General features: G+C 42.8%; 1 protein-coding gene across 7 annotated transcripts in view; it reads right to left on the bottom strand.

Moving 5' to 3' along the window:
- LOC144091223 (multiple epidermal growth factor-like domains protein 11) overlaps positions 1-21,233 on the bottom strand; it is a 134,928-nt gene that overhangs the window by 7,119 nt on the left and 106,576 nt on the right. For 3 of the 7 annotated variants that reach the window (XM_077623429.1, XM_077623392.1, XM_077623401.1), the window contains exons 15-21: positions 15,575-15,709; positions 13,571-13,699; positions 13,326-13,454; positions 9,765-9,893; positions 9,566-9,694; positions 5,022-5,255; positions 4,615-4,769 (exon numbers count right to left, since the gene is read on the bottom strand). In XM_077623429.1, coding sequence (XP_077479555.1) covers positions 4,615-4,769; positions 5,022-5,255; positions 9,566-9,694; positions 9,765-9,893; positions 13,326-13,454; positions 13,571-13,699; positions 15,575-15,709 — 1,040 coding nt within the window. The remainder of the gene's footprint in view (positions 1-4,614; positions 4,770-5,021; positions 5,256-9,565; positions 9,695-9,764; positions 9,894-13,325; positions 13,455-13,570; positions 13,700-15,574; positions 15,710-21,233) is intronic. The other 4 variants (XM_077623409.1, XM_077623417.1, XM_077623446.1 and 1 more) reach the window with 4 other exon arrangements.

Here is a 21,233-nt window from a genome sequence, read left to right as displayed (position 1 = left end):
TTAAAGGTTTTATAGCCATAAAATACTTATTGAGGTTTGGATTGATTCGCACACAGCACTATTGAAGGCCTAGGTGTGAAATGCACGGCCCGCCACTGTAAGAAGCAATATGGCTGCCACATCTTAAACCTCTGGTAAGAAAATTGTAATTTCTGTAATCAAAAAGCATCAGGTTCTCATCAAGATAGACTTATTTCCTTTTTCAAATTGAATAATTTGATATTTTGCATTTTTTGCAAAGACAGGCAATTAACTTCCTTATGATATTGACCCTAATGTGCTTTTGATTCATACAGTATCTCAGAAATACCAGGTGTGATGATTTTCTTAAGATTTTCCCTTCAAAGTAACACATTTGTACTCCCTATTAAAACCATGAATATGGAGGTGAAAATTGGAAATCAGGGGGCGGCTTATATGCGAGAAATTATATCATTCAAAAATTTTAAGGCAATTTTAACGGTACGGCTTATATTTCAGTTACCCAGATGGAAATATTTCTTATTTGTGAAATTTCTCACATCTATAGGACTTACATCAACTCTTTGGTTGACACTGTTGGTGATAGACGTCCAATCCATTTCAATCAATTGCCATTAGTGGCACTGAAACATGATCACTCACTGCCACCTCTCCCACTTCAAATTCATTAGATGTCTCAACAAAAGATAACTGGAGTGCTCGCTGCATAAATGCTGGTGTGTTGCATCTGTTGTTCTTAAAAAAGTACTTGAAGAAAAAAGTTGTAATCTGGGATTCTCAGATGAAGGTAGTTTTTTTTTGTTTTTATTGATCGCACCAACCGGTTTCGACTAATAGCAGAGTCTTCATCAGGGCTCTTATATTATATTGAAAATTTTAAAAAGGTAAATAGAGAGTGGAAAAATAATGAAAGTCGGACATACAAAATCTTGAGAAATGAAACATCATCTGTCCTAAGAGTATGAGTGTCCTCTAGTGGAGAAAACATATTTCTTACCATGAAATTAAAACAATCATATCACTCTGTCTTTCTATTGGTGCTAAATATACTGAGAGAGAGAGATTGATCGCTTTCGAGTGATGTTGACCGCAGGGCTCTAAGTCAAATAGTTCTTTTTTTACGGTGCTTGAAAGACGCCACATGAATCAATGTAGGACTTTTGACTGCAAGCTTGTGTGTGTGGTCATACGTTTCTTCACAAATTTACTTGTGTATTTTGTGTTTATCCTCAGTAGAAGCATATATTACATTGAATTAGCATTTGTCCTTTTGGAGGGGCGGTGCTTACTGCATCTTTTCACCTTTTTTTTTCTTCTAGTGCCCGATTTATTATTATTTTTTTCCATTTTGCCGTTCTATAGCAAAATTTTTCAATGCCTTTGAATCCTGTCGCTACGATACACTTCTAAACCTCCTCTAACCAGCAGTAGCTCTGTCCACTCTTATTTGTTTTTTGTGTTTTACAGCCTTTCTATCTTTTTTTATTACATTTTAATATTTCTTAATACATTGTTTTTTACTTTAATTTGTACTTTGTAGTTTTTACTTTAATGTTTTTACAACTTTCTTTGTTCTGTTAGCCTGGCTTCTTTCTGCTACTTCTTTTTTGGAACCATTCAGCCTTTACATAAAATTGGAAAACATCTTGATATCAAGTAGTATTAGCATTTGTTCTACAATCTTTAATACTACCCACTATAAACCCTTTAAAAATGATAAAAGTACACATTTTTTAGGAAATACGCATGCAAGTGTATGTATGCAAAAAAAGAGTAAACATGCAAGAAAACTATTAAGCCATTAAAATGACGCGACAACACCGAACGAAGCAAAATAAAATATAATTACTTCAGTTCAAGCATGCACTCACTGAAGGGTTTGGTCAAGCTCAAATCACTCTCTCTTGCCCACTATCTCTCACTCTCTCTCTTGTCACTGATGTTGGTGCCATGTGGCCATGTGATGCTTCTTGTGGTGCATTCGCAGGCACAAGGGCTGATAGGTGCTCAGTGGGGCCTGACTTTATAGTGTTGTGACGGGAGCTATGTAGGATGGTTGTATTTGTAAGAAGGGGTGCAGCTAGTGAGGATCGCTTCCACGATGGCTGCAGAAAGTGAGTCGGCGGCCAGCGCTGCAGCATTTCCTTTCCTTGTTATATTTACAGTAATACCTTGAGATACGAGTGCCCCGACATTCAAGCAATCTGAGATGAGTAAAATTTTGAACAAATATTTACTTTGAGATGAGACAAATTTTGATATACGAGCATACAGCCGACTCGAGTCTGCTTATGAGAACATCATGGGCACTGTCTTTCGCCCCGCAACTCCCTCGTGTAAATGTCTCTACGAACGCTGGGCGGAGCGTTGCATATTTTTTGGCGTTTTTTTCTTTTACCCGTGTCAGTGCAGAATGGTGTTGTTACGTCCACGGGAGACGTCGAGGCAAGGTAGGATGGATTAGGACCCAATTGCGGGGAAGCAGGTGAGGACGAGGCAAATTGTGCTCATAACCAAAACTTTAATAACTTAGGAGGGACCTTACAAAATAACACGGACTTAGGAAACGAAACATGAAACCAAACGGGACTAGGGAAAACACGTGGAAACGAGGAACAAGGTAACGTGGATGCATGGTAAGGGAATTTACGATCCGACAATGACATTAAACTCAATGGGGTTTAAATAGACACATCAGGGACTAATTTCGAATCACGCGCAGCTGCGCAAACACAACGGCAAGGCAGGAGGGACAAACGAGAGTCGGGAAAAACAATAGCAGGCTGCTCCTAACAGGTATATGCGTGGCGGAGCTTGCTCGCCAATACGAGCGGAGTATACCACTTCCCGTTGGCAAGTGGTCGTGCATTATCCTATTGTGAGGACATTTGTGTACACCACATTTTGTTACGAGCGCGTTGCCGTGCAAAAAGTCTCTCTTTCTCTCTCTCTCGCTCGCGCCCTCGCGCTTTCGCGCTCGCTCTCGCGCTCGCTCTTGCGCTCGCTCTTGCGCTCGCTCTCGCGCCCTCGCGCTCTCGCGCTCGCCCTCGCGCTCGCCCGCGCCTTCGCCCGCGCCCTCGCGCTCGCCCTCGCGCGCGCCCTCGCGCGCGCCCTCGCGCTCGCCCTCGCGCTCGCCCTCGCGCTCGCCCTCGCGCTCGCCCTCGCGCTCGCCCTCGCGCTCGCCCTCGCGCTCGCCCTCGCCCTCGCCCTCGCGCTCGCCCTCGCGCTCGCGCTCGCCCTCGCCCTCGCGCTCGCCCTCGCGCTCGCCCTCGCGCTCGCCCTCGCGCTCGCCCTCGCGCTCGCCCTCGCGCTCGCCCTCGCGCTCGCCCTCGCGCTCGCCCTCGCGCTCGCCCTCGCGCTCGCCCTCGCGCTCGCCCTCGCGCTCGCCCTCGCGCTCGCCCTCGCGCTCGCCCTCGCGCTCGCCCTCGCGCTCGCCCTCGCCCTCGCGCTCGCCCTCGCGCTCGCCCTCGCGCTCGCCCTCGCCCTCGCCCTCGCGCTCGCCCTCGCCCTCGCGCTCGCGCTCGCCCTCGCGCTCGCGCTCGCACTCGCCCTCGCGCTCGCCCTCGCGCTCGCGCTCGCTCTCGCGCTCGCTCTCGCGCTCGCTCTCGCGCTCGCTCTCGCTCTCGCGCTCGCTCTCGCTCTCGCACTCACTCTCGCTCACTCTCACCCACTCTCTCTCCGCAAAATCGGTCTAATTTCAGTACTATTAAACATCATAAACACTAGTCATGTTACTCTGTTAATAAATGGTGAATTAGAACAGCTAAAAATGTTTTTCCATTCCAAAATGCTGTTTGTTTAGTTCAGAGGGTTGGAACGAATTAATTAGTTTTTAGTTCATTTCCATGGGAAACGTTGATTTGAGATACGAGTAAATCGACATACGAGCTCAGTCCCGGAACGCATTAAGCTCGTATCTCAAGGTACCACTGTATATGGTATACAGTGGTACCTCTACATACGATCTTAATCCGTTCAGGGACTGAGCTCGTATGTCAATCTTCTCGTAACTCGAGCGAACGTTTCACATTGAAATGAACTAAAAACAAATTAAACTCGTCTTAAGAAATCGTTCAGTGCTCGTAGATATCTGTTATACACGAAAGAGATGCAGCAAAAAAGACGGTCCGCTACAATGACAAACAGCCTCTCATGTCATGGCCACCTGGCTTTCTCGCATCTCGAAATTTTTCTCGTATCTAGAGCGAATTATTTGCTCGAAATTTTCCTCGTATCTCGAGCATCTTGTAGGTAGAGCTGCTCGTATGTAGAGGTACCACTGTACTCCTTTTGATGTTTGTTAACTTTAAAATTATCGTATATAGGAACAATAATTTGCATATTAAAGCACTGAAAAATTTGTATGTTGAAGAATTCATAAGTAGAGGTATCACTATGACATGGTAAAACTACTCTTACAATTACATTTTTCTCCAAAAGTTACTCCAGTAAATATAAGAGTTAATATAACACATTACTACCCAGCTCTAGTTGAACTATGTTTTCTGTGATTAGAATAGATTTGATTAATTTATTCACTGTCGCAGTAGCAAGAAGGTGAGAATACAGACATAGGAAAAGACGTTTTAGACATAAATAAACAGGTATATGAGAGAAGCTATGCAGGCACACCTTTCCGGAGCTCTTCTTGTTCGGCTTGGCATAGTGCGTGGCATAGGTGCAGGGGCCCAGCGTGCGGTAGCTGGGGTTCGAGAAGCAGCGGCCTATGGAACTGTTGCAGGGTGACGACTCTGCTGAATCCAGCAGGCCAGTGCACTGAAGCCCTGCTGTCGTCAAATGACATCACCACATATTTTCCTTCTCAACACATTTTCAATGTATATACATGACAGGACTACAGAAGATGATAACTGCACACTGCAATGGGAGGATTTGGTTACATCAATCATCACAGCATCAGTGCCAACCTGTGTTTAAGAAAATCAGCGAAATGATTCTCAAAGCTGCATACATTTTATCCTATTTTGAGTGGAGGAGACAAAGTACATGGAGTTAAAAAAAACAAGATGGAGCCTTACCGGAGAGAGAGTAATCAATGGAGTTGATGTGCAGAGCCGGTGTGTAGGTGACATTCGGGACTTGGTGGCCTTTCTCTCTCTGTCGGTAGCGCAACCAAACCACGAGAGCAAGCATGGCCATGATGAGCAGCAGCAGAAAGATGATACCGAGGATGGCGCCCGCCGACCGGTTCTCTGATGCCAAAGCAGGGCTGATCTTGGTGTAGGGGTTGAGCTCCTCCATCATCAAGGCTGCTGCCAAGTCATGTATGACAAAAATGTCAGTCTGTCTTGGTCTACTAGAGTTTAAATGTATTAAAAATGTTGAGTTCTCTGAAAGTTTCAGACTGATCATGTCGTCTGGTGCAGGCCTACTGAGCAGCATTTGGTTTCATTGCATCTCAACGTTTTCTCTCTATTTGCATCTGATCATTTTTTTTGAATTCATAAATCTGAGAATATCATCTTACCTTTTGGAGGGGCGGTGCTTACTGCGTCTTTTCACGTTTTTTTTCTAGTGCCCGATTTATTATTATTTTTTTTCCATTTTGCCTTTCTTTAGCAAAAAATTTCAATGCCTTTGAATGCTGTCGCTACGATACACTTCTAAACCTCCTCTAACTAGCAGTAGCTCTGTCTACTCTTATTTGTTTTTTGTGTTTTACAGCCTTTTTATCTTTTTTTATTACATTTTAATATGTCTTAATACATTTTACTTTAATTTGTACTTTATACTTTTTACTTTAATGTTTTTACAACTTTCTTTGTTCTGTTAGCCTGGCTTCTTTCTGCTACTTCTTTTTTTGGAACCATTCACCCTTTACATAAAATGGGAAAACATCTTGATATCAAGTAAGAATAATATTACAGACTGTCCTTAGACGAGGACAGTGGATTAAAGACATTTTCAATAAGGTTGCTCTTTGCGCACAGGTATTTATGAGGCATTAAAAAAAGAAAGAAAGAAAACGACAGGAAGAATTCAATTTTTAGTGATCTTTTAGTGGTCGGCTCGGTATTGTCCTGCATCTCATAATGCTCTGTTTTAGCCTCTATTGCTAACATGCTAAAAACACGTTTCCTCGTTATCCTCTTCTTCTTTTGAGCGTTGTCTTTGGTGGTCGGGTGGTGTAATTACAGTTTAAAATTACAGACGCTCCCCTACTTACGAACATTCGAGTTACGAACAACGGTACATACGAACATGTCTGCAAATTGCGTTTATGTCGAAAAATGTTCGTAAGTTCAATTTTGTATTGCGCACCTTTTTCTGAGTAGTGCTTCTTTCCGCCGCTAACACCGACGCCTGGCGCTGTGAGAGCTCAGCTCACCCAGCATCCACCTTCCTCTGCCTAGTTCGTTGCAATGAGGAAGTGGGTGAACGTATCTCCAGTGCGCAAAGAACCTTTTTCATTTGTATCATTAAATATCTCGTGCATCCATTATTGAATATGGTTGGTGAAAAGCGAAAGGCTTCTAGTAAGGGAGGTGCAAGGAAGAGGCAAGCCATTTCATTTGAAATTAGTGGCAATAATAACGAAGCTTGATGCGCGTGAGAAAGTGGTGAGCGTTGCACGGGAATCCAACTTGAATCGTTCGACCGTCAGTACCATTTATAAACATAAAGATCGAGCAGCAGGACCCAAATATTGAAGTTGCACAAAGTTTGCAAATCAATTGAATGATGCCATACAGTGCTACTGCATCATTTATGATGAAAAAAAGAAAACTGCAATCGTCATTAGATAGCTTCTTTCGGCCAGTTTCTAGTAAATCTCTCTCTCTCTCTAATGTATGTATTGGATTGGATTGGATAACTTTATTCATCCCGTATTCGGGAAATTTCGTTGTTCCAGTGGCAAGAGGGTGAGGATGCAGGAATAGGAAAGGCATTTTAGACATAAATAGATAGGTAATAGATAGGTAATAAGTAGGTCAAGAAATAAATACATGAATAAATATATAATTAAATAAGCGTGTTGCTTAGGACATATATACATACATACATACACATAAATGTACATGCATGCATACGGTAGGTCTTAACACACAGCCATTTTTTTGTTAAAGAGCCTGACAGCTGATGGTGCCGCAGTCTATTGCTAAAGGAGCTTCGGAGGGACTCCACAGACTCATGCAGGGGGTGGGAGGTGCTGTCCATGATGGACATCATCCTGCTCAGCATCCTCCGCTCTCCCACTTCCTCCACAGAGTCCAAAGGACAGCCCAGAACAGAGCTGGCCCTCCTGACCAGCTTATTCAGCCTGTTCCTGTCCCTCTCCGTGCTCCCGCATCCCCAACAAAGCACTGCATAAAACACTGCAGAGGCCACCACAGTGTCGTAGAAAGTCCTCAGCAGTGTCCTGCACACTCCAAAGGACCGTAGACTCCTCAGTAGGTAGAGGCGGCTCTGGCCCCTTTTGTACAGGGCATCTGTGTTTGTGGACCAGTCTAGTTTGTTGTTGAGGTGAACACCCAGGTACTTAAAATTCTCCACGATTTCAATGTCTGTACCCTGGATGTTCACCTGAGTGGTCTGTTGAGGATTCCTCCGAAAATCGATGACCATTTCCTTTGTCTTACTGGTGTTGATGTAGAGGTGGTTTTGCCTACACCAGTCAACAAAGGCTGTGATGACTCCCCTGTACTCCAGGTCGTTCCCGTCCGTCACTCGTCCAACAATAGCGGTGTCGTCAGAGAACTTCTGGAGGTGGCAGGTGTCTGTATTATGTTTAAAGTCCGATGTGTAGAGGGAGAAGAGGAGTGGAGAGAGCACTGTGCCTTGTGGGGCCCCCGTGCTGCAAGCTACCACATCAGACGTACAGTCCTGGAGTCTCACATATATATATATATATATATATATATATATATATATATATATATATATATATATATATATATATATATATATATATATATATATATATATATATACAGTACTGTATGTATTCTCTCCATTTTAGTAAATGTTTTTTTCAGTACAAACCAGTGCGTGTTACTTATACAAGCCTTAAACATACAAATGCACTTATATAAACCTTCAATATACTTAAATAGGCCTTAAACATAAATTATAATACAAAATATAGCACTGAGCAACTTACGAACAAATTCAACTTATGAACAATCGCTCGGAACCTAACTCGTTCGTAAGTATTGGAGCGTCTGTATAATTTTTTTATCGAAAGTTTTTAATATTATCGTTGACAAAAATGATTTCACTATAATTATCGTTATCGTTTTATCGTTTCATTAATTTTCTGTACCGAGCATCCTTGCAAGGGCAGCTGGAGCCTATCCCAGCGGACTACTGGCGAAAGGCACACTACACCCTGAAGTAGTCACCAGTCAGCTGTAGGGCACACAGAGAGACAGAGAACCATTCACACTCACAATCATATCACCCACAAGTGGAAATCAGTCGCACGCTTGCCCCCACCAAAGTCGGGCAAATGAACCCCAACACCATCAGGTGGCTTGCATGCAGTGTTTACGACTTTTAAATTATGAGCAAGGCTCTTGAGGAGGCATATTTAAAAATATGAATTGTTTATGGCCCTCTCGGTCAAAAAAAGGTCACCGACCCCTGCCTTAGTAAAAAAGTGAAAAGGGCATCCGTTAACCTAACAGTTTTCAGATAACTATACCCTGAAAAAACAACAGGTTGTCAGTGGTCAGAAAAGAAAGAAAACAAAACATAAGTGGCACTTATTTAATTCATTCATCTACTGAAAACAAACAACTTCTGGTTCACATACCGTAAAAACAGGAAAATGACGTAATATTACGACTCTTTTTCCTCCCAATATTACTTGAACCACCTAACATTACGAGAAGAGCCGTTTTGTGCTCACACGGACTTAACGTCGACAAAAGTTGAAGCCCGGAAAACCAAAGAGCTTCCGGTTTACTTTACATAAAAATAAGCAATACAATGACTTTAATCTCATAATATTTTACGATTCAAATCTTGTTATAGTACAATCTATGATTTCATATTTCAATTTTAACCTCGTAATAGTTCTATTTTAATCTCCTAATATTGAGATTTCTCTCTTGGATTATCACGTATGACTTCTTGTAATTTCCCACGGCACACATGAGTATCGCTCACGTCACACCAGTGTGCCGCCGCACACTGGTTGGGAAACACTGATCTACTGTACCGCACATCCTCGTAAGGGTTGCGGGGTGCCAGAGCCTATCCCACCTGACTTCGGGCAAAAGGCAAAGTACACTCTAGACTGGTCGCCAGTCAGTGTTAGGGCACACAGAGAGACAAACAACCATTCACACTCCCAATCATACCGTCACCAGCGGGAATTGAGCCCGTGAAGTGAGGCGAGTGAACCACTACACCACCAAGCAGCTTATAAGTGGCATTTATAGTCTGGAAAATATTGGTCATTTTGTCTGCGTATAAGAATTCGCCTTTTAATGAAAAACAATAGTTTTTCCCCTTTACAGAACAGAGCAAATGCAAAATACAAAATGATTGAATTATTATAATGCAGGAATTATATTTCACAACATTTAGCAAATGTGTGTGTTGTGAGTACACTCACCTTGGTCGCAGCGGATGCCTTTAAATCCAATGCTACAGTAACAGGTTCCTGTTAAATAGTCGCATGTGGCGTTGTTCATGCAGTCACAAAGCTGCTGGCAGCCATAGCCAAAAGTCCCAGCAGGACATTCTTCCAACAAGAAGAGAGTTTATTTACAACTGACTGTTTGCTCAAATGAAGCAATGGAAGCAAAACTCACTGAGTTCACAGCTTTCACCAATGAAGCCTGTCCGGCAGGAACATTGCCCACTGATGTGGTCACAGTCAGCTCCATTATGACAGCGACAATTTTCAGTACATTGACCACCATAGAAACCTGTTGGGCAGCCTGGGGTGGGACAAAAATAAAATCTATTATAATAACATTGTATTTAAGCAGTGGCAGGCCGTCAGGCCCTTCAAGGCCTTCTCTGCTGGCCTAAGAAATATCTGAATCATATATTATATTTTGTCCATCAATACTTATTAAATAATTCCAAATTGTCTGTTAGAGAGAGGGAGAACCACATGATAGGTTTATTATTAATACACTTTAATCAAAACAGGGAGACATCTTTAACATACACTGGCTACAACTTGCAAGGAAAATCACTCCCAACTCGCCTTCGTCCAAGAGGATTCTGAAGAAACGGCATCCTCTTCTGTCCATTTAGTCGTGCCATAATCAAAACATTTAATGTAATCTGATTCAAACAATTGCATAAGCTAACCGAATAACACCATTAAGGTAATAAAACAACTGCTCATATTAGATCGGAACCAAAACAACTGCGTAAGAATTTGCACGAATAAGCAAAACAATTTCTTTATATGGTAAACATAGCGACTGTATTTTTAAAACAATAATGCAAGTATTTTCAAAGCAATTCAAGAGTCCCTTGTAGATCTTCATTGCCAACTCAGATCAACAATCTCGGCCTGGAACATCGTGTCCTGTTCAGTCAATAGTCCTGAAAACAATTAACTGGCCTCGAAAGCAGCTGTGGGGGGAAAGTTTCAATCTTACTCGGTCCCAACATAAAGCAGCAAGTTATTATACACGAAAGATATGCAAAAAAGACCATGGCCACCTGGCTTGGTCGCATCACGAAATTTTGATCGCATGACGGGCGAATTGTACGATCGAAATTTCCGTCGTAAGACGAGAATATTGTATTATGAGCGGTCGTGTGACGAGGTACCACTGTAAATTGGCAAACTAACTATAAGCTCTACATTAGGGGTGACTATGTCCGGTTCTCGAGAGCCCCTGTCCAGTCTGACTCCCTCCACCAAAACACCTGAATCAAATAATCGGGATCGGTATGAAGCTTCTGTACATCTTGCTGATGAGTTGATCATCCGATTCAGGTGTGGTAGAGGAAGGAGATATGGAAACAGACTGGATAGAGGCTCTTGAGGACCGGACTTGGCCAGTCCTGCTCTACGGAAATAGCATTTCAAAATGATAGAACTTTGAAATTGCTAATATGAATGTCTGATTTCTGAAAAAATCTGGACATTCTGAGATAGTAATAGAAGCACATCCACCTCTAAGATATAGTACCTTGTGGCTTAAACGAGTATACAGTAATTTCGTGAAAAGGAGACTATTTATAGAACTAATAATAGAACTGAAATTTACAAATTTGGACTTCATTAAAAAATATTAAAAATAAAATGCTGTGAAAATATGAAGCACCGACCCACCACTGAGATACATGTCTCCTAGGCTATCCCAAGATAAATAAAAATATATTGAAAATCACTGGAGCCTATCCCAGCTGACTTCGGGCAGCAGGCGGGGCACACCTGGAATAGGCACGAGAAGAACATGTAAATTCTGCACTGGGGAAAAGGAGCTCGAGCTCAAACACCCTCCCTTACAAAAATTGGACATTGACTCTATGCCTTAGGCTTAGGGCTAGCAGTAAGGTCGGGCCGAAAAAAATCCAGCCTGACCGGACCTGGCCCGCAGGTATTGAAGCCCGACCCGGCCCCTGGCCCGACGAGTTAACTTGATTTGCAGGCCCGAGCCCGAAGCAAACCTGAAATTTCATATTTTGTTTGTGAGGACTCACTCGGGGCTCCCGAGTCGGGAGGAGAAGGGGTGATTTATGATAACTCATTATAGCCTGTCTTTTGTAACAAAGTCTAAGTTAAACAAGACTGTAAAAACATTTGCATCTTTTATATGATAATATAGATGTTTGACGATTTCAACTGTTTAAATGCCTGCTCAGCGTCGAGGTGCCAGTCTTTTGGCACTCGGACGTTTCGTCGAAAGACGTTTGGTCCCCGGACGTTTGGTCGACCGGACGTTTGGTCGACCGGACGTTTGGTAGAACGGACGGGGCGTCGACCGGACGTTTGGTAGAACGCACTCTTTCTCTCTCTCTCTCATGATTATAATTTTGAGAGCAAGAGATTACCTGGTTGCTCGCTTTCAACAGTAAACTCTCTGTCTCTCTCTCTCATAATTTGACAGCGAGCGAACCCGGCGACCAAACGTCCGGTCGACGGCCCGTCCGTTCTACCAAACGTCCGGTCGACGGCCCGTCCGTTCTACCAAACGTCCGGTCGACCAAACGTCCGGGGACCAAACGTCCGGGGACCAAACGTCTTTCGACGAAACGTCTGATCACGCAGTTTTTTTGGTCTCGCATGAAAGCAAAGTGCCACATTGACTACGCAAGTTTCTGTAGCGTATTCAACAATCAATTTGAAGCTTTTCCACATCTCATCGCTCTTACCGGTGCGTGTTTGCCTTTTCAGTTCTCCTGCCTATAGTTTATCCTTAACTTCTTGCTCCTCCATATTGGGGATACTGGACTTGCGGAGGGGGAAGATTATTAAGAGGGCGGCGTTCACGTGACGTGTGCAGAGGTATCCAAATTATTTTTTCATAACAAGTATTCCTTAGTTCAGTATCCACACATTGTTTTAGCATACATTTTTATAAACATATATTTATTTTTAAAAGTCAGCGAGAGAGACCACACATCGTTTTAGTATAAAAAAAAATTCAGCGAGAGAGAAGCCCGGCCCGAACCCAAAGCAATGATTGACGTTTTAGGCCTGACCTGACTTGAATTACGGGTCTTGTCGGGTCGGGCTCGAGCTTAAGATCTCACCTCTGATTGGGGGTATTCATGTTCTGTGGCTTTGTGTAAAATATGTACTAGTTTGATTCATCAGCCGCTAGATGCTGACTGCAATTCAATAAGTTACCCAGTTGTGCGTTTGTGTATTTCACAGCATCACTTGGTAGTTACTAGTAATAAATCAACAACAATAGTAATTTATGTTTACAACTTGAGATTGGGGTGGCCTGGTGGTGCGAGTGGTAAGCGCGTTAGCCTCACAGCTATGGGGTCCTGGGTTCAAATCCAGGTCACGTCCACCTGTGTGGAGTTTGCATGTTCTTCGTGGGCTGCATGGGTTTCCACCGGGTACTCTGGTTTCCTCCCACGATCCAAAAACATGCATGGTAGGCTGTTTGGCCACTCTAAATTGCCCATAGGTATGGGTGTGAGTGTGCATGGTTGTCTGTCTCCTTTTGCCCGGCAATCGGCTGGCCACTGATTCAGGGTGTCTCTGGCCTGAAGTCAGCTGAGATAGGCTCCAGCAACCCCCGCGACCCTAATGAGGATGAACCGGTTCAGAAAATGAGATGGGATGAGATAAGAACTTGAGATTGATGGCATGACATTGATTGAAAGTTGAGTGTGTTGGGGGGTGCGAGGGAGAGATACAGAGAGAGATAGACAGAGAGACATACGTTGAGTACAGAAGAGTCCTGTCCATCCAGGGCTGCAGTCACACACTCCATCAGTGGGGCTGCACTGAGCGCCGTTGTGACAGTTACAAGTGTGAATGCAGTCGGGACCCCATGATCCCTGGAGACAGGCTGCCAGGAGGACACACAATTATGTCACCAGCAAGGCTAGGTTTTCAAGCAAAACATGCCATAGTGGACCCAAAGGCAAACAACACTTGTGTATGGTGTTATTATTCATGTCTTACGTTTGGAACAGTCCTCGCCAATCCATCCAGGGTGGCACTGACACGAGCCGTCGATGGGATTGCAAGTGCTGTTGTTTGTGCACAAGCACGTCTCAGCGCAGTGTTTACCATATTTTCCACTTGAACACACTGACGTCACACAACCGGGAAACAAAGATAGAATTTAGTATACATGAAAATCAAATATTTGTCTCATTTAAATAAGATTAGCAATGGCTATAGATGTTGTAGTGTGGTAGAGACTAATACCCAAGCGCAATTTCATAGTAGGAAAAATACTAAATATGATCAGTCATTGTTTTAAAATTTAGATTTACGAAACACACATTACAATGTTAAATATATTTGCTATTTTACTTCAGGCAATCTTTAAAAAGTGAACTCAAAAAATGTGATTTCTTTTAGTTTTCAATTCTAAGATTGTAAAATGAGAACAAACAAGCAAGTGCACACACATGGATACATAGGTTGATACACAGAAATGACTGAATGATTATTGAAGGAGTTTTGAATTTGATGGGAAGCCTGGATTTGTGAGCCGTGTAATGAAGACAAAGTCGGATGAGTGACTTTAGGTGGAAGGTTTTTGTGTCTCATTGATTCCTGGCAGTAACTTGTACTTAATTCTAAAGTTATAGTAGTGAGTGTTGAGAACAACAACGTCATGGACCAACAGGGTCTTGTTCATTTTTTACTCATAGCCAAGCATTTCAATAAAAAGTTTCAGTTGAAAGCGCACGGGCGAACCGGTAAATCTATCTGTAGATAATTGATGTAGAATGTGAACTCACACTGCAGGTAAAAATATAATGTGTAGTGGAGTAACCAATGTAAGACAGGTCGCCTTAATGTTTAATGGTAATGAATATTTTCCACTCACGTCTCCAATTCAACTTAGCAATGAACCTTTGGCTGCCCTCATAGACAAGTTAACATCTGTTTAACCCAAGACCACTATTAAAACTATTTAAAACCAACCCCCGAGTTACCGTATTTTCTCGCATATAGGCCGTATTTGTCGCTAAAAAAATGATGACTGAATACAGGGTACGGCTTATATGCATACAAATTAGACTTGACATGCACAAAACTGCAAGGTGACAAAGACAAAAGCCATAACGCAAGACAATGCGGCCGATACGGTCATTTATTTCAAAATAGAGAAAAGATAAACAGATAAAACGATAAAGAAAATTTATTTGGACGTCTATGAATGAAATTCAAGAAAAATAAAACATCTTGCACTCACTTACTTGTGCCTGCCATTGCTCGCTCACAGGGCATGTTAAACATCTTTTATAGCAGGGGTCACCAAACCGGTCCTCGAGGGCCGGTGTGGGTGCAGGTTTTTGTTCCAACCGGTCTAGCATAAACAGTTTGACCAATGAGATTTCAGCAGAAAACAAGAAGCACCTGACTGCAATCCACTGATTGCACTTGTAGGACACCAGATTGGTGAAAAGGTGTCCTCTTTATGGGTTGGAATGAAAACCCGCACCCACTGCGGCCCTTTGTGGAATAGTTTGGAGACCACTGTTTTATAGTATACAAAGAGAAACAAAGAGAAAATAAAAAGTACTATAAAAAGGCTGGGCGGGGTACTCCGATTTCCTCCCACATTCCAAAAACATGCAAGGTTGGCTGGTTGGACACTCTAAATTGCCCGTTGGCATGAGTGTGAGCGTGAATGGTTGTCTGTCTCCTCGTGCCCTGCGATTGGCTGGCCACCGATTCAGGGTGTTCCCACCGCCTTTGGCCCGAATTAAGCTGGGATAGGCTCCAGCACCCCCCGTGACCCTAGTGAGGATAAAGCGGTTCAGCAAATGAATGAATAAATGAATTTAAAAAGGCCTAGATTATTGTATACAGTTGTAAAATGTTTAATTTGGTTTTAATTGTATACAACCATGTGTACTCACTCATCCATATTCTACAATTGCGATGTGGAACAATTTGTCATTAAGTCAAAATAACATTTTCCAATTTCGGAAAGTGACATCTTACCCTGGTTGCAGAGGGTGCCAAAGAAGCCAGGCAAACATTCACAGTGTCCAGTGACGTGGTGACAATCTCCGTCACTGTGGATGCACTGAGGACACGTCTGGATGCAACGCTGGCCGTAGAAACCAGGCGAACATGCTGCGCAAGACAAGCACAAACATTATTCGAGTTCAGCGTTACTAACAGTGAGTTCTTATTTCAGTGTTGGATTTGCCATTTTGGTCACGAAGTCAAACGAAAACACATTCTCTTTTTGTAAACATTGTCTGTTTTAAATATGATCCCCTGGCCTTACTTTTGTTTTGTTTGCCTTCCAGCAATGATCCATCCGCATAAATCAAGCTAAAACCTTTAATTTGTTGTAATTGATGTTAGCTTAAGTGAAAATCCAGGTAGTAGAGACGTTACAATTTCCTTCATGGTCTTAATTAAGACAATTGACTAAACTTTGAATCAAGAACTGTTTAATTGATCCCACTAACGCAGGAAGAAACAAAGAGAAGCTGGAGTGTGAGATGCATTTACAAACTGAAAGCTTTTTCAAACCTTTTCCACACTTCTTTGATACGTGTGGCCTAATGTTACGACAAAGTTTTTAGTAGCTCATTTGAGCGAGAAAAATTACATTAACTAAATAAAGTAAATGCAAAATGTGACTTTTCCCTGCGTTTTAGTTCCCATCTTGTCTCTTTTATTTCCATCTGTCTTTGTCAGCTCTTTCCTTGCATGAAGATATCAGCTTCCTTTAGCCACTTGTGTGAATGAATGAATGAATGTAATTTACTAGGCAAGTTGTAGAAGTGATCATTTGAAAGGGTCAACATTTGCAAAGATTAATAGAAATTTGATATTTGATTCATATGATCAAAAATAATCTGTGAATACTTTTGAAACAGTACGAATGATCAGTGACTTCACATAAATGGGAAAATATGTTCATTCCAAAGCTTGCTACATACTAGTAATCTTTCATATCAAATTGTCGGTTTTGAAAAGATCTATACATATATTTCTCACACTGCTTAATCTTACAAAGTTTGTGGGGGGTGCTGGACCCTATCCCAGGCAACTACGGGGCAGCAGACGGGGGACATTCTGAGTTGGTGGGCAAACACAGGGCACAAAGGGACTGCCAACCATTCATGCTCACACTCACACATAGGGGCAAATTAGAGTGTTCAACCAGCCTATCAAGCATATTTTGGGATGTAGGAGGAAACCCAATGCAAATATATAATGCAGTGGCGGGCGGTGCATTTTCTGGTAGCGCCTTCAACGGATCAATCCAACCCTCAAAAACTATTTTATGGCTATAAAACCTCTACTGCAGCTACAGCTGTGACACATAAAAATAATCAATAAATTAATGCACAAAAATGGGGTAAAATCCACTTCCTAGCAGCATTTCATGATTAAATACAAATACTGGAGCTTTTCAGACATTAAAACCAGGCCAGGGGGTGATTTTCCCGGGAAAAGACAGCGATGAACGTCAATGGCGTACGGGCAAATATTGCCCGAAAATGGGGTAAAATCCAGCCGAAAACAGCATTTATTGATTAAATACAAATACTAGAGCTTTTTAGACATCAGAACCGGGCCCGGAGTATCATTTCCCCGGTAAAAAGACAGCGATGAACGTCGATACGTCCATATGTGAAATGACAAAAAATGCACTAAAATTAGGTAAAATCCACTTCCTAGCATCATTTCTTGATTGAATACAAATACTGGAGCTTTTGAGATATTACAACCAGGCCAGGGGGGTGATTTTTCCCGGGAAAAGACAGCGATGGACGTCAATGGTGAAACGCCAAAAATTAAACTGGGGTAAAATCCACTTCCTAGCAGCATTTTGTGATTAAATACAAACACTGGAGCTTAAATACAAACACTGGAGCTTTTCAGATATCAGAACTTGGCCCACAATTGAAATATTATTTAGGAATATAGCCATATTTTACTCACCAAAAATCCTTTTTACACAATATCCATCCTCCTTTCTTTCTACCTTCTTTCCTATCGCCATCGAAGCTAATGATGAAAGTCGAGCCTGTCCTGTCATATTTCCGGCATAGTCTGTTTTGAAAATAGCTTTAAATCAATACAACAATATACTATTTGCTTGTGGAGCTAAGTTAACGCGCTGAAAGTGCCCCACACACCATTTTCCCGGCTGTAACAGGCTTGCTAGCTTTGGAGTTGACCGCCCTTTCTTAATGATGTCCATTTTTTTCTGGAAAAGTCCGTCTGGAAAATAGCTTTGTGAGCAAACAGAATCCATTTGTTTTTGCTTCTGTCGGCCATTGTGGGTGGAGTTTGCGATCTCGGCTGCCTCGGGTCCTGCTTTGGCCCGCCTACTAGCCAATCAGTTTGTGAAAGCAATGACATGTCCCAGCCAGCAAAATGCTAACGCCTATGAAAAATCATTGTGGGGTTGCCAACTCGAAATCTGATTGGTTAAAAGCAACAGTCTAGTTTAATGCAGCAGAGCCCGCAAGAACTGATTGTGAAGGCTTTGAGGCAGATCTGATCTGGCAACAAATAATGGCTGAAATGTGATTGGTTAAATGCTTCAATATGAAAACACACATCTGGAAGCAGTGCAACCAGGGGGAAAAGCAATGAAAGGAAGCTAACTAACCATTTGGAATAATAAGTATTGATGGACAAAATATAATATGATTCAGATATTTCTTAGGCCAGCAGAGAAGGCCTTGAAGGCCCCAACGGCCCGCCACTGATATAATGTCATTATCCTGTCATGAATATTGAGTTGAAAATATTTTTAAAGTAAACTTTTTGATAACATTACTCCTATTTCAATTCCTACCAGCTCGAGATTGTTACGGTATGATGCATTATGTTAGAATAGGGCTTTTTGAACTACTATGTTGTCCATCCGGCATTCATCACTCTCGAGTCATTAGCAAAGCTGTTAAATTGTGTTCGATCCATGGCTTCAGTCCATTTTCCAAGCGTTCACACACGCATTCTGTTGCCATTCACGTCTGTATAGCTCTAATATGTGGTTTCTTTGAGGGTTAAAAGCGCTGCGAGCACACGGAAGTCAGATGCCTTGCCACTCGCCTGGCATGTTTTGAAAGGATTTACCGTAATGCTTGGAATGCGCGGGGAGGCTATTTTTAGGGTGAACGTCCGCTGGGTTGAACGCAATAAGTAGCGTGCCGGCAAGAAATAAAACCAGTCACTCAAGCGGTCAGGGCCATACAAAAATCGAATTTAGTGCACAAAGAAGGCGCACCGACTGATTGGGCGCATCGACCATTTTAGTGAAAATACGGTACTTCAATTTGTAGCGATGATAGGTGGATTACGGCCGTATTGCCTTACAATATCAGTCATGTATAATGGGCCTACTTCTTCATTTCATTTGTACCCGAATTTTAAATAAAGAAGTTGCTTTAACCACACTTACAAAAAAACACCTGTTGGAACTCTGTGACGACGAACTGCGGTCAAAAGAGAGTTGTTGTTAGACAGACAATGGGGGGGCCAGTGGAGTCTAGGGAGCTTCTCAAGCAGAACGCAACACTCTCGTGACAATTTCAAACTAAAATAATGGAATGAATTTATGTTTAGGGGGGACAACAACAACATGTATCCTTTGAACAGACAGTGGGAAACTTTCCACCATGAGGACCTGGGAACCTTCCCAGACACAGTACTGTCCTACATCAAGTATTGCGTAGCTACGGTCACTGTGGAGAAGACCATCCAGATGTACCCAAACTGGAAACCGTGGATGACCAGCCAGGTGGATGATCAGATCCGGTGACAGGGCACTCTAAAGCGCGGCTAGCGCCAACCTGAAGAGAGGCATTATGGCTGCAAAGCAGACTACAAGGGGAAGATAGAAGGGCAACTTGACGACCCCCAAACAATGTGGCAGAGCGTATGGACCCTCACCAACTATAAGGGCCGAGTTGCCACTCCTGCGGACTCAGATGCGGCACTGGCGGAGGACCTAAACAACTTTTTTGCCCGCTTTGAGTCCCAAACCCACCACCAAGGTACACCACATCAACTTCAAGGACATCCCACACAAAGCTCGGAAAGAACCCCCACCCCACTCATTGTGGAGGTAGTGGATGTGAGAGCAGTCAACCCCCGGAAGGCCACAGGACCGGATGCAATACCAAGCAAAGTACTCAAGCTCTGTGCTGACCAATTAGCACCAGTCTTCACGGACATTTTCAAACTTTCACTGGACAACGTACACAAGAAGTCACACGCTAACAATCTGGGCGACTACCGCCCATTAGTCCTCACACCAATCATCACAGAGTGCTTTGAAAAATTGGTACTGAAACACATCAAAGCCTGTCTTCCCCTCATCCACAAACCACATCAGTTTGCATATCGGCCGAAATGATCCACCAAAGATGCAATAACCACCACCCTCTAGGGTGCACTGAGCCACCTTGAGCAAAGAGGGAGGCATGTCAGAATGCTTTTCATCGACTACAGCTCAGCCTTTAACACCATAAGACGTATCCCCATTCTTATCGCCAAGTTGCACAACCTGGGGCTCACACCTTCCACATGCTCCTGGAGTGAGGACTTTCTGATCAACTGACCCCAGCACGTAAAGCTGGTTCGCCACCTCTCATCTGCCCGAACGCTCAGCACCGGCTCGCCACAAGGGAACATTATAGAAGACAATACGCATCCTGGCTTGCACCACCTCAACCTGCTGCCCTCTGGAATTCCCCACAGAGTTATAACTGCCAAGACAAACAGACTCAAGGACAGTTTCTTCCAAAGAGCTGTCACCATACTCAACTTGAGTTCTGCACCTAGGATCTAATCAAGACATATTACTACTACTTATTTATTATGTTGAGCACTTATTTATCTACAGTGGTACCTCGACATACGAGTGGCTCGAGATACGAGCAATTCGAGATACGAGTAAAATTTTGGGCAAATATATATCTTGAGATACGAGACACATTTTGATATATGAGCAGACAGCGGACGCGAGATGCTGCTTGTTAGAACATCATGGGCACAGTCTCTCTCCCCGCAACTCCCTCGTGTAATGTCTCTGGTCGCAACTCCCTCTTTGTAATGTCTCTGCGAGCACTGGGCGGACCGTTGCATTTTTTCAGTGTTTTTTTCCCTGTTAGTCAGTGCGAATGGCGTATATACTACTTCTCGTTGTCAAGTGGTCGTGCGTTATCCTATTGTGAGGACATTTGTGTGCATCATTTTGGGAATATTTTGAAGGGAATACAAACTCAAACAACCCTCGATATTGACTGAAAGTCAGTGTGGAGGTGGGGCAAAAAGAGCCAACCCGGGAGAAGAAAGGTATCAAAATGTCAAACAAAATTAGAATTAAGTTTAGTGTTAGGTTTGATTAAACTTATTTTTGAGTGTCTGCATCGTAATCCAAGTTCATTTAAATTTGTTTATGTTATGTTCGAGCGTGTTGCCGTGCAAAAAACACCCCCCCTCTCTCCCCCCTCTCTGTCCGTCTCTCTCTCCCCCCTTCGAAATCCGTATAATTTTAGTACTATTATACACATTTTAGTAATATTAAACCACTAGTTATGTGTTACTTTGTTAATAGATGGCGAATTAAATGAAATAAAACATTTTTTCCAATCCAATATCCTGTTTTTAATGTTTTTTA

This window comes from Stigmatopora argus, chromosome 2 (assembly GCF_051989625.1).
Source record: "Stigmatopora argus isolate UIUO_Sarg chromosome 2, RoL_Sarg_1.0, whole genome shotgun sequence".
Classification (NCBI taxonomy): Eukaryota; Metazoa; Chordata; class Actinopteri; order Syngnathiformes; family Syngnathidae; genus Stigmatopora; species Stigmatopora argus.
The sequence above is the reverse complement of the archived record's forward strand: the minus strand, read 5'-3'. Positions and strand labels throughout refer to the sequence as shown.